The sequence below is a fragment of the Periplaneta americana genome, chromosome 7, assembly GCF_040183065.1.
Source record: "Periplaneta americana isolate PAMFEO1 chromosome 7, P.americana_PAMFEO1_priV1, whole genome shotgun sequence".
Taxonomy (NCBI): Eukaryota; Metazoa; Arthropoda; class Insecta; order Blattodea; family Blattidae; genus Periplaneta; species Periplaneta americana.
Window position 1 is genome coordinate 72,632,497 of NC_091123.1, and position 14,655 is coordinate 72,647,151.

Below are 14,655 nucleotides of genomic sequence, written 5' to 3' on the forward strand. Positions count from 1 at the left end.
TTGAAACAAAATTAGTATATTAATTATAAATAGCGTATATTTCGTGGGTACTTTATTGAAAAAAAAAACCGGTTAGAAAGTAAGTTCCTACAGTCATAAAATTTATACAAGCTAAGTATATAGTAAAACTGAATACAGTATCGCTTTTAAAGTGGTTTTCCAGCATTAAATTATTAAATGTTTAGAAACATTATCCGTCACTAGACACGAATTTAAAAGTGGTACTTACTCGTACAATGCGATAAAGTCGGGAAGCTTAATAGACTTACAACTAACACAAAAAACGAGTTAAGACAGAGTTCCTGTCTCTCTAAGACAAACTGCGTTTACACATGTCACGTCTATCTGAGTCTTCAATCAGTAAAAAAGCTTTTCAATAAATTCGATACATAACAAAGCATAGTGCAATTTGGAACATTACTTTCTGACTTTCTCTTACAACATAATATTTACTTAGTTTTATGTATTCCTTGTGTGAATTATTACTACTACTGGTACTGGGAAATATGTTTATCGCACAACAAGATCAAGATTAGTTATTATAATTTATGTTGTTGCAGATCCCATGAATGCTCCGTCGTGGCATGGAGGATGAGCAGCCGTCACAAGGGACTGGAGGTCTGCCACTTCTTCCATCAGATGGCGTAGACACCACACAAACATGGAAGACGATGACAAGGAAAAGTTTGAATCACAGCCAAACAGCGATGACTCCGAACATTGTAAGGAAGATAGCGTCGAAGTGCTGGAAATGGCTCTCGAAACTCCGGGGCTACGGACAGCAGCACAGCACGCCGCTGATCTCTGCGAGCACGAAGAAGCGTCGGCCCAGAGTCGTGGCGGGCAGCTCGATGGCACTGGTGCACGTGTTGCTGTTCCTGCTGCTCCTGGGAGGCGGCGACGCTCTCTGTCCGTCGCGATGCTCCTGCAATGACGAGACACTGCGGGCGTCCTGCGAGGACGCGGCTCTTGAAGTCGTGCCCATCCAGCTGAACCCGGATGTGAAGATCATCAACCTGAGAGACAACCGCATAGGCGACGTCCACTTCACACTCGGCTTCTACTCCAACCTCCGCGCGCTGGATGTCTCGCGCAATCGCATCTCGTCCCTGGGCTCTAAGAACTTCGAGCTCCAGGAGAAGCTGGTGAGCCTGAACGCAAGCGGCAACCAGATCACCAACCTCAGCAAGTTCACCTTCAGTGGACTTAGATCACTACAAGTGCTGGACCTCAGTGGCAACCTTATAGAATCTTTAGAAGGTGGCGTGTGGGAGGATTCGCCAAATCTGTGGGAGATGTACCTACGTAGCAATAAAATTATTACGATCGGAGAAGGCGTCTTCGATCCTCTAATTAACCTAAAAGTGCTAGACCTATCAGACAACCAACTGCTCGATGTTCCAACAGGTGCTTTAAGACGTTTGCCGTCATTAAGAACTTTAAACCTCGGCGAAAATCTAATAGAAAGTGTGTCGGATGACGCAATACCAAACTTACGAGATTTGAAAAGTCTTTCTCTCGAATCAAATGTAATATCTTTCATTCACGATGCGGCATTTGACGGACTGTTGTCGTTGGAATATTTGGATGTTAGTTACAACAATTTATCTTTAGTTCCAAAACAGCAGCTGTCAAAGTTGACATGCCTAAAAGAACTGGACCTGAGTGGAAACCAGTTCACAAGTCTTGGCCCTATAGCCTTCCAAAGTCTCTTCGAACTCCGGCGCCTGAGGTTGAACAGGCTGCCGAGACTCGAGCAGGTCGACGTCAGGGCCTTCGTCGACAACATCAACCTCCAGCGAGTCTTCATGGAGTACAACGTGGGACTTACCAACCTGCCAACAAGACTATTCCATGGTAACCCCCTGCTTGTTGACGTCTCCGTCCGTGGTAACTCTTTCACGATTCTAGATGCCTCCCATTTCCCTCTGGATCACATGGACTCTCTTCTGCTGGCGGGCAACCCTTTGTACTGCAATTGCTCCATGCTGTGGCTGTGGGTCCTGGCGCGCAAGCAGTACGAGACCGAACGAATAAACGTGACTTTGCTGCCCCAGCCGACAGACGCGTCGCCGACCGCGTCTATCACGTCTACCAAAGAGCCGAATAAGATCCTGCACCTGGATATCGATGCCATTCGCTGCGCGGGGCCGGAGACTGTGAAGAAGCTGCTGCTAGTCGACGTGCCGGAGGAGGAAGTTCGATGCGATATCTCGTGGCTGGCCGTCATCATCGTCACCATAGTCGTCTTGACGCTGTTCATTGTAATGTGTGGCTTCTTGCTGTTCCTTGGAAGCGACAAATTGTGCAAGAAACCAGAAACTCTGACAGACCTTCCAAGCCACCATCTGCATCATCACCATCAGAACGGTGCCGTGCTTATGTTGATGCCGAAAAAAGATAATATGGATGGATTAGATGATTTCATGCTAAAAACGAAGGACCCGATGATGAATGATATGCAGTACCACCACCACCAACACGCGCTGGCAACTTGGGACTCCATCAGCAAAGACAGTGTGGTCCCAGACAATAGGTCCCTGGGAATGTACCAGAATCAGTACAGTGTGAACGGAGAGCAACAGAAACCAACCCATATTGTTTATGTGTAACTTTCCGTGAACATGAGAGATTCACAAATTCAGATTAAAACTGTATTTTCAATATTAAAAGCAAAATTAAATATAGATGTGAACATTTAGATACATGGAAATGGAATTTCTAAGATGATCTAAAGAGTGTCAGTGATAATAGATTCCATTGAAAAGGAAAGTGATGTTCTTATTTCACATGCAAATGGAATCTAAAGCCAGAACTACAATTAATTATAGCCTCTCGAAAATTGTGCAATTTCTGCTGTTGTAGTTTTAATATTACGGAGTTCTTCGTCAATACGAAACAGAGCTCAAAAATCAGCAATCATACCAAATTGCATAATAGCCTTAATGCCGGTTTTTGCTTTGGTAAAATACAAATTGTGGGAACATAAATGGATGCAGTGATAAATTAATTTCAGTTAACATTATTAAATTATAATTTAACTTGTTTTCATTATGATTTGTCATATTCTATTTAAGCCTCGTTAGAAGATTCATGAGCTCTGTAACAACTCCCAACATGTAAACACTACTAAATATAGAAATACTGAAGACTAACCATGTGCAGAAAACAAGATAAGATTTACACGTTTGTTACTTCGCCTTCAAGTCATTTGTACTATCCATTGTCCAAATATAATTACATTTGGACAGACCATGAACAACTAAACCATTATAGAAAACATTTCGATATTGTGTTTCCTTTGCCAGAAGAAATGTAACGTGAGGCTAGATTATAGTTTAATAATGCAATACTTATGTAGAAAAAAACACCACTTAATCTTTTACAAGTTAGAAAATATTTGTAGATATTTGTTTTATTTTCGGTTTATTTCTAAAGAGATTATTATTATTATCATTATTATTATTACAACCATTTGTACTATATGGGAAGTGGTGCGCAAGTGTGTGTAAAGAATGAATAAAATACAAGTATGAAGTTTATACAAGAGAATGGTGCATGCAAGTAATAATAATGGATGATGGGTATATTCGTCAATGAGCATATTGCATAACATGTGATGAAAATGTGAAGTCTTAAACATTACTGCAATATGAAGCCAAAAAAGATACGAATTTGTGAATAATATAAAATATATATTTATATATAAATTGTGCAATATTATTAAGTAAAGATGCATGGGCCTGACACATCGGTAGCTTCTTTATACACTCTTCTGTTATTACACAACGTAACGCTATCTTAATTGTTCGTATTTGTGTTTAGATTATAAATTAGCCATTGGAACACTTCCAACAAAACACTTCCCCAGTTTTAACTCTTCCTGTACGTAAGTTGTTTGGAGTGGGTAATGTGCCTCGGCAAACATTTAGTTTTTTAATAATAGTTACATTTTGTATGACGTCACCATAGCTACGTATATTTATAAAGCTGTTTAACTGGCCAAACGCTTTGCAGCTGTACTTCGCTAAAATCTTTGTTGAACTTATTTATTGCACCAACCTTTCACTCAACATACAATTTCATTGACAATGAAATCCTTCATCTCGTGTGGCGATATTTATAGGGAATGAAGTCATTGTTATTCACAAACGGACAATTGGAAAATTCTTCACAAACGCCACCGTCTCTCGCAAGAATTACTCTCTCCTGTAGAGATGAAGCTTCTACCAATAAATGACCATTCTCTCTGACGATTGAGGTACTGAAAAATATCTGATAGTATTTAAGGTTTGCATCTTCGCTATGTGATCCTAGACACTTCTGAAGATGTTCTATTTGAAATGTTAAGAACATTTTAATTTAAAAAAGTGTTGTGTATCGACGAGCCGAGGGTTTTGACACTCCTATTTGGCGAAACGGCGCGGCGGAGTAACTTTCGAATACTACTATCTAACCGATCACTATTTCTCTCTTGCTACTCCTATTTTCGGCTTCTTTAACAGATCTGTCTGCACGAAATTTCGCACCTGATCAGTGTATTCCACTTTAGTCAAAAAATTGAGAATCCTTGAACACTACATAATATCTGTTTGCTCATAATGCAATTTCGTTAGAAAATGTATTATTTATTTTCCTGCAACACTATTATCTACTAATTGCATTCGTTCTGTGTTACGATAACTACTAACATTACACAATATCTGTTTGATGAACATACGGTTTAATAGTTGAATTTTTGCTTTCCCTTTCTGTAAAATGAAAATCTACACATTGAATTCGTTCGATATTACGGTTAGTACTAACACTACATAACACCTGTTTGCTGGTCATAGGATTTCCGTAGGGAATTTATTGTTCCCTTTTCTGTAACATGACTATCTACAAACTGCATTCGTTCGGTGTTACGATCAATACTAACATTACACAATATATGTTTGTTGATCAAACGATTTCATTCATGAATTCATTGTTTTTATTATGCAACGAGACTATCTACAGATTGCATTCGCTCGATGTTACCATAAGCACTAACACTACATAATATCTCTTTGCTGATCATACGACTATCTACAGATTGCATTCGTTAGGTGTTACGATCAGTTCTAACACTACATAATTCCTCTTTGCTTATCATACGACTATCGACAGATTGCAATATTTAGGTGTTACGATCAGTTCTAACACTACATAATACCTCTTTGCTTGTCATACGACTATCGACAGATTGCATTCGTTCGGTATTACGATCAGTACTAACACTACATAATGTCTGTTCGCTGATCATACTATTTCATTACTGAGTTTATTGTTTATTTTTCTGTAACGACTGTCTACACATTGCATTCGTTCGATGTTACGATCAGTACTAATAATACTTAATATCTGTTCACTATTATATGATATCGTTTCTGAATTTGTTTTTTTTTTTCTGTAACACGTTAAACTACAGATTGTATTCATTCTGTGTTACGATCAGTACTATCACTTTTTCTGTAACACGACTACCTACAACTTATTTCGTTCAGTATTACGATCAATGATAACAGTATATATTAACTGTTTTTATTACACGATTTCATTAGTGAATTTATTGTTTCTTTTTCTGTAACACGACTACCGACAGATTGCATTTGTTCGGTGTTACGATCAGTACTAATACTACATTATATCAGTTTCTTGATTTTAAGACTTCCAACAGTGAATTCGTTTCTTTTAGTGTAACATGAATTTTTGGTATATTATTTTAGCCCATAGTTAAAGCAATTATGGTAGTTTATTATTTAATTTTAAATCGTTTATATTTATTTCATTTTACTCATTTAGGAGAGAGACTCCTTGGCCAAAGACATGTTTTAAGTTCCCGTGGCATTTGTAAAGAATTTTATACTACAAAGGAATACTGAACACAATTTTGCGTCATTCCATTATTCTGTTTGGCTTAAATTTTACATCCAATCTTTATAGATGTAGAAATACAAATTAAGGCTATCGATATGAAATTTTGTGATACCTATTTATCTGTGAACATTATTAAAAGCAAATAGAAGTCTTAACGCTGATAACACAGTGTAATGAAATATGTATAAGCTGCAGGAGCATGTGATGGGTAATGTATGGTATCAGCTTACGGTTAATATACACATTGCTTTGATTGTCGAAATTTCATGTGATTTGAAATTAGAATAATGATCATACTGAAAAATAACCTACTACTGTATGTGTAATTTATAGTCATGTATTGTTTCCAATTTTATAAGGGCATAAAAGACATCTGTATCCCTATATATTATTGTTGATTTTAAATCTCTACACTTTTCTACATTATCCCACTCAAAAGTGATGAAGAAGACTGACATCTTGAATATCCATGCAGTGATCCGAAAAAAAAATGTTTCTTGCACGGAAAATAATGACCACAATTTTTGTAAAGTATGAAACCGTGTGTTTGGGCCTAGACATAATGCTAAGGTGTCAAGAATTACAACTATGTGAAACAAATGAACAGCTATCATGTATAATCACATAATTGTGCCGATTTTTTTCAATAATGTGATTATATGAAACAGTAATTTATATATGAACTAAGAATACAGTGTGTGGAAATATTTTTACCAATGTATATTTTTTCGTGTTTTATTAATTGATTAAAATTAGCAATAATTATTGTATTTTATGAAACTTAACTAAAGAGTTCAGCACTTTTTAGAAGGTGAAAGGGAGGGTTTGTTCAAAGAAGAGATACGATATTACTATCCATCAATTCTGTATTAAATATTGTTATATATATATCCCATTTCCAGCATAATATTTATAGACTTTCTAGAAGTACCTAATAATTGAATAAGTTTTATGAAATATTTTCGCTCAAGCAAAAGAATTAATTTATCTAACTGCTGACATAAGTTTCACAATTTTAAAACCGAAATTGTAAAAGCATTTTCAGTCGTTTAGCACTACTTGCGAATTTCATCTCTAAATATCTCAATCCATGGAATATTTATTATGATAATTTCGCTATTTATATTTCTACATTTTATATTAGAATGTGGAATTCCAAACATGCTTTGTAACTACAAATTAATATGAACGAAAGTCTCAAGAATGCGTAAAAAAAAATTTGAGAAAACAATTTTAACAAACGGTATACCACTTAATTTATAATTATTTATTTTATAATGTGATATCTAAAAAACAAACATTCTCATGGGGCAGATAAAAAAAAAGTTATTTTTTTCTTTCACCATGTTAATAATGTCAAAACAAGTGCTTATACAAATTTTGGCCACTCGACCCCAATTACGAGGCAGTCCAGAAAGGTGATTTTCCCTGGAGCCGTTTACAGTATGAAAACAGTTTTTATTTAATCTTATTTATTTTTAGTGCTAGTAAATTTCAAACGAATACAAGTTAATGTAATATAAACTAACCCACTCCTGAATGAGTAAGACTCGTGCTCAGGAGGGGATACCAATACAACCAAAAATAAAATTGAGAGTAAATAAATTATAAATTAAAAAGTGGTAAATATCTTTAAACCCAACTTATAAATCAAATACAATTTTTTTTTATTAATTTGGAGAGGATTATTGGTTAAAATAATATTAGAACAAAATTTGTTCAATAATTTAGGACCTTGACTCATGCTATGATAAAAAGCTGCATTGGCTTTACATTTAAGTTCACGTAAATGCAGAGAATTCATATTTTTAGTTCTCTATTTATGTATATACCATTCAAAGTTATTAAGATTTCTGTAAAAATATTTTAATAAAATAATATAATATATTTGTTTAATGTTGAAAAAACTTTGAAATGTTTAAACAACAATTCAGTTGAGTAATCTTTCTGCTTTATTAAATAATTTTTAATACTATTTTCTGTAGTAAAATTAACGGATAAATGTTGGATTTATAAGTTCCACGCCCAAGCTATTGCCTAATACCATACGTAAATATAGATTGAAATAATGCTAAATAAATTGTACGTAAACCGTTAGTTGACAACATAGTATTTCTTAAAACAAGAAAGTAATATAATGTTTTACGTAATTTATTACATATATAATGAATATTATTATTCCATTTCAAATGATTAATAATAATTGTACCTAAGTATTTAATCTCATTACCATCATTAATAACTAAACAATTGTAATTTATATCGGAACAGTCAAAATTATGCATTATGAAATTTCATGGAAAGATTTATTGGAACTGATACAGCAATTGTTGCGCCATTTTTCAGCATATTCCCCACCACAATTGAGGTATTTGTCATACCTTGGGATCAACAGAGAGGTGCAGACGGCTGTCAAACGCTGGTTCCGATCCCAGGCGGCAGACTTCTACGGCACAAGGATACAAAAATTGATTCCATGGTATGACAAAAACCTCAATTCCTGTGGGGAATATGTTGGAAAAATAGCGCACAATTGCTGTATCTGTTTCAATAAATCTTTCCATAACATTGTCCAGTGGAGAATATGTTGAAAAATAGCGCAACAATTGCTGTATCTGTCTCAATAAATCTTTCCATAACATTGTCCAGTGGGGAATATGTTGAAAAATAGCGCACAATTGCTGTATCTGTTTCAATAAATCTTTCCACAACATTGTCCAGTGGGGAATATGTTGAAAAATAGCGCAACAATTGCTGTATCTGTTTCAATAAATCTTTCCATAACATTGTCCAGTGGGGGATATGTTGAAAAATAGGGCAACAATTGCTGTATCTGTTTCAATAAATCTTTCCATAACATTGTCCAGTGGGGAATATGTTGAAAAATAGCGCAACAATTGCTGTATCTGTTTCAATAAATCTTTCCATAACATTGTCCAGTGGGGAATATGTTGAAAAATAGGGCAACAATTGCTGTATCTGTTTCAATAAATCTTTCCATAACATTGTCCAGTGGGGAATATGTTGAAAAATAGCGCACAATTGCTGTATCTGTTTCAATAAATCTTTCCACAACATTGTCCAGTGGGAAATATGTTGAAAAATAGCGCAACAATTGCTGTATCTGTTTCAATAAATCTTTCCATAACATTGTCCAGTGGGGAATATGTTGAAAAATAGCGCACAATTGCTGTATCTGTTTCAATAAATCTTTCCACAACATTGTCCAGTGGGGAATATGTTGAAAAATAGCGCAACAATTGCTGTATCTGTTTCAATAAATCTTTCCATAACATTGTGCAGTGGGGAATATGTTGAAAAATAGGGCAACAATTGCTGTATCTGTTTCAATAAATCGTTCCATAAAATTGTGCTTCTTTTTTCTGTAAACTTCCCCAGGAAAAATCACTTTCTGGACGGCCTCGTAATTGCGGTCGAGTGGCCAAAACTTCTATAAGCACTTGTTTTGACATTATTAACGTGATGGAAGAAAAAAATTAACTTCATCCACTCTTTCCAGCACAGCTTGTTTCTTATTGTTATTATCATTGTTTATTTTATTAAACACATTTTCAGCGCCTACATACAACACACTGCAATACTAGGTACGCATATATCATTATATTGATATGTACTGATGAAAAGTTCGTAGTAGTAAATTAAAAAATGGTTCATACTGTGATACCAAAGCTCTGAAGTATGGCATTTTTTGTTGAAATTAGACTATATTATCTGTCGTTTCGCCACTTTGTCAACTTCATTTGATATAATTGTCACGAATAATTTTGTTTTTCAATGATGAAATTTTTATCCAAATGGACGAAATAATGGTAATAATTAGCCATATTCTACTGTGAATATGTTTGCTGGATAATCAGAAATAAATTAACATTATTACATGTTTTATGGAAATGGATAGAAACTTATGAACCTCTTGCTATGTTATGTGTCAGAACTCAATATTGATTTTATTTAGCTATATTTGTTAATAATATATTTTAAAATATGTTAAGTGAATCCGGGAAGACAATGCTTTGTCAGACCCTCCCTTTTCACCACAATACTTAGCTAGTTGATAATAATTACTTATTATAATGTATTATGCTGTGATTTTTCCATTTGTTCTTGCTCCAGCTCAGAGGAAGTGTATCAAGCAATCTCGGTATATGCAATATTTATTGTGGAAAAAGGTGTGACGATAATTATTTTGAAAATATGATGATATAAAAGACATGTAGCATACAATTATATAGACTGTATTACTTGAGTTGCATATTGTTAAGTTATATTGTAACTAACCTCTTTATAAAATAAATAATACACCAAGTTGATTAATTAATATTGTGTTCTGTTGAATGTTGAACCTACTCCCCGAATTCGTAGAACCCACAATATTCTCAGCTACAGTCAATCATTCATCTAAGAAGAATCTTCAGCCACATGAACGATAAAATTTCTTTGGAAATTCTTTCAGGAAAATACACAAAAATTAGAGGGCGCGTGCACTGTTTTCTTACCCATATATTAAATTTGATCTCTCTTAAAGATATGCAGAATGAAGCGTAAGTAATATCATTAATTTCAGGGGATTGGTCTTTGTGATATTTCAAACAAAAGAGAGTAATACAATTTTACTCGTTTTTGCTCCCTTTTCGAGATAAAAAAATTTTTTATATGAAACTTTTTCTAGCGTGTTTTGTGAAAACCAAACCATTGATTTCCAATATGCTCAGTCAATTTAAGAGAGCAGTGTATTATGATAATTGATTGAAATAATGTTAGTTTCGTCCTTTAAATGTGCAGAAATTTGTTATGAACAAATGTAACTTTTCGCTCTGCAAAGGTATTTTAAGACGTTACATTTTTTCGGATCAAATTTCTGCACATTTAAGATTTAAAAGTGTACTTTACATGTAATCACTTATGTAACACTCACTGTAACCTATGAGGTTATTTTAAATCTGTTTTTTTTTTAATTCCCCATTTTACATGCCTGTAAAACAACATTACGAACAGTTAACTAACGATCTTTTTTGATCATATTTTTCAATGTGGGCTGATACATTTTAACATAGTAAGTATATTATGATTTAGATCCCAGAACTTTCTTTGTCAACTAAAATGTTCATGATACACACACTATGTTACGTCATATTATTGGTGTGTGTAATATATATATATATATATATATATATATATATATATTGTTATTAACATAAATACCTGAAGATATGTGAACAAGCGAAAACGTTTGTCTCGTATTTTGTATTAAATTTTAATGTGTGCATGACTTGAACATACATTGTTCACAAACATAAAATAAGATAAGTCAAGGACTGAACAACTCAATAAATAATTACAAGGCACCGGAACAATTATGTTTCTCTTAAAATTAATCAAGTCTGCTTTACAGGGAGCTTTACCTGAAAAACTAGACTTGCATAATATATACCTTACTCTAGGTACGTTAACAGAGTTAACAGAGTTTATATGCACTCGATGTGGGTCTCTGGCGTCTTGTCAGCCCACTCGAGTTGTGTGGATATAAGGGGGAAAATTGAGACGGTGTCGGGTGGAGTTCCTGGGTAGCTCAGTTGGTAGAGCGATGGTACGTTCAACCAGAGGTCCCGGGATCGATACCCGGCCCCGGAACAATTTTTCCCTTGAAATTATTCAAGTCTGCTTCACAGAGAGCTTTACCTGAAAAACTAGACTTGCAACTCAATAAATATTCTAGTAACTGAGGAGAAGTTTCCGCCTTGCTAAATTTAAAAGGGGTTATAAAGACAGTCGAGGAAGAAAATATCGTTATTTAATTTAAAATCCCAAACGTCCTTACAATTACAGACATTCTCACAATAAGAGTCAAGAACAGCATAAACGTTCCACGCAATTACAGAGATTCGATTAATCATCTATCACTTTTCTTAATAATGTGTTATCTTCAGGTTTAGGTAACTTCAATTTGACAAGCATTTACTTCAAATAGTGATTATTTTGATCGATATTGGAATTCCACAAGGTACAGTATTAGGACCAATCTTATATATAATATATATTAATAATTTGTTGAAAATTGATCTAAAGAAATATGATGGTAATATATTTTCTTTTGCAGATGATACTATACCAACATTTAATGGGGAAAATTGGGATAACACTAATTTAAACGCTAGCAATGGAATTAACATAGTGAAAAATTGGCTTGAATCTAATCTCCTGTCCTTAAATACTAATAAAACTACATATTTTCCATTTTATTTAACAACGAAAGATTTACCTCCACCTATGACTAATTATCACTTAGTAATACATAATATTTCACGTAATGAATTAACAAATTTTTATTGTAATTGCCCACATCTAACACCTTCCACACAAGTAAAATATTTAGGAATTATTATAGGTCAGCATTTACGTTGGGATAAATTGATTTTATGTGTACAAGTATAAGAAAGATAATTTATAAATTTAGAATACTTCGAAATTTTATCACTAAGGAGACATTGAGAATAATATTTTTAGCTTTAGTACAATCATTAATACAATATGGTATAATAAATTGGGGTGGAGTAGCATCATCTGTACTTAATCCATTAATTTTTATTACACAGAAGATTAATAAAAATTTGCCTAACCAAAAATATGGATTACCCAACAAATTTAATTTATACAGATTTTAGATTGTTAACTATTGAAGAAGTTTATAAATATAGTTTACTAACTTACTACCACAGAAATAAAATAGAACATAAATCTAATCGACAAGAATATCGTACTCGAAAACAAAAGTCTACTTTCCCATTAATTGAACCTAAATGTCATACAAGTGCAGCTCTTAAACATGGTGCTAGTTTCGGCCCAAGACTTTATAATAAAATTTCAACCATTGAAATATTTTAAAATTGGAGCTTTAAAAAAAGAAATTTACAATATTATCCATGATATATAATATTAACAAATGTTTGTACTTTTTACCTTTTATTTCTGTCGACTATATTAATGTTTTATTGCATATCACTGGCTTCAGTCTGATTGTCAATTTATATTAAATGTGTTTTTTCTCTCTCTTTTTCTCTTTCTTCTTTTTTTCCTCTTTCTTCTTTTTTTCCTCTTCTGTGTTATTTATCGGTTTGAATTAATTTACTTATTGTATTTAGTAAACTGTCCTTGTAAATTTTATTAAGACCACACCGTACACGAGCCTGGCTCTTACGGTAGTGGCTAGAAACATTTTTATTTTGTAATTTTAATTTGTATTCACTAGCTAGCTAGTTAAATTAATTAATAAATTTTAATTAGAAATTATACGTAATTTAATATTTATTGATGATATATGTTGTCTGGAGCAAATTCGAAGTTCGTAATTCCTACACATCATTTAATTCTCGCCATGGGTTCGTTGTTGTATTCAAAGAGTCCGGATAAAACAACACTTAAGGAAAACCGCAGAATAAGTGAATAAAACCATAAAAAGAAGAATGGAATCATAACAAGAGCTGCCCGCTCATGTATGAAGCGCCGCTTTAAGCGACGAGCCCACGTAACCTATTTCCTATACACACCCCCTCCAATTGTTCCATCTGTCTGGAGTGACGCGCTTTGAATACAAACGACGGAGCTTTGTTAATTTGTTGGCTCCCTGCCCGCTGCGCTGCATTTCTTCAGAGCGCACAGACTTCCAATTCTTCTGATTTATCTTAAGGCACCGGACGTTTCAATTTAGTGCTGTTTTCAATGCAAGCATTTAATTAAAAGACCTGCTCTTACAGGCCACTGGAAAGTTGGAGTTAATCCTCTCGATCTGTTGCTCTGTTTCCAATGCCAGACTTGGCCTTGTACCAGGTCGTCAATGCCAAGTAAGAATTTTGTCTTTAAGGACTTGGGTCCTCATCCCGAAATCGCTTCAGAAGAATTAGAGAAACTAATAAAAAAAAAAAAGAACGAGAATTTAAGTTAAAGACAATTTTGGCATTGATAAGTTTTAAAAAGACTTTGAGTGGAGAGTTTTATTCTGTGGAACATGTGATATAATAGAAAAGGGTGGACAAATTTAACATAAATTCAAAATACAATAATACAATAACTCTTTACACATTTGTTTATACATTTTAATACATGCAATAAAGTTATTTCATGACAAGCAATATTATACAGGGTCATCATTTAATTTTTACTTCAATTTTTATTGTACTTGAGTTTTTTAATGTACTTCACTCCCACCCCCTCTACTAGAAAACTTCCAACCATTCTCCACACAGAACCGAGCGTATACAGTTAAAGTCGCGTTACGGTCATAGTAAACACTACTGAGGTAGTGAGTACGCCTATAGTACGTTCGAGAAATATGTTCGCGTTTTCCAGTGACGAAAGAGCTTTCAATATTGAATCATATTCTCGCACAGGTACTGTCGTCCGTTTGACTACGTCGCATCCCGGTTTCCCCCCAACCGTTTCTGCTCGCCCATCTGTAAAGACTAGTGACTGGGCTGTCTTAGCTCTTTTATAAAAACATTAATTTTTTGTTAGGAATTGGACGTCTAAGTAATATTATACAACTGTTTAATATAAATTAAATAAAAGGGCCTCGTTAATTAATTAACTTCACGTGATTTCCCTCCTTTCTAAGACCCTACGACAAAACCACTTGGACAGTAGATAGCATGTCTGAGTAATTTTATCTTTTCGAATCGGGCAGAAGTGAAGATTAAATTTACAGTACTTAAGGTAATCTTTTATAGAGCAGGTACAGAA

The 14,655-nt window shown here is 34.0% G+C and overlaps 1 protein-coding gene across 3 annotated transcripts in view; it reads left to right on the plus strand.

The window, feature by feature from the left end:
* LOC138703195 (chondroadherin-like) overlaps positions 1 to 10,240 on the plus strand; it is a 438,940-nt gene extending 428,700 nt beyond the window's left edge. For all 3 annotated transcript variants that reach the window (XM_069830884.1, XM_069830885.1, XM_069830886.1), the window contains one exon: positions 561 to 10,240. In XM_069830884.1, the coding sequence (XP_069686985.1) occupies positions 570 to 2,612 (2,043 nt within the window). In that variant the 5' untranslated portion in view covers positions 561 to 569 and the 3' untranslated portion in view covers positions 2,613 to 10,240. The remainder of the gene's footprint in view (positions 1 to 560) is intronic.
* The last annotated feature ends 4,415 nt before the right edge of the window (positions 10,241 to 14,655 follow it).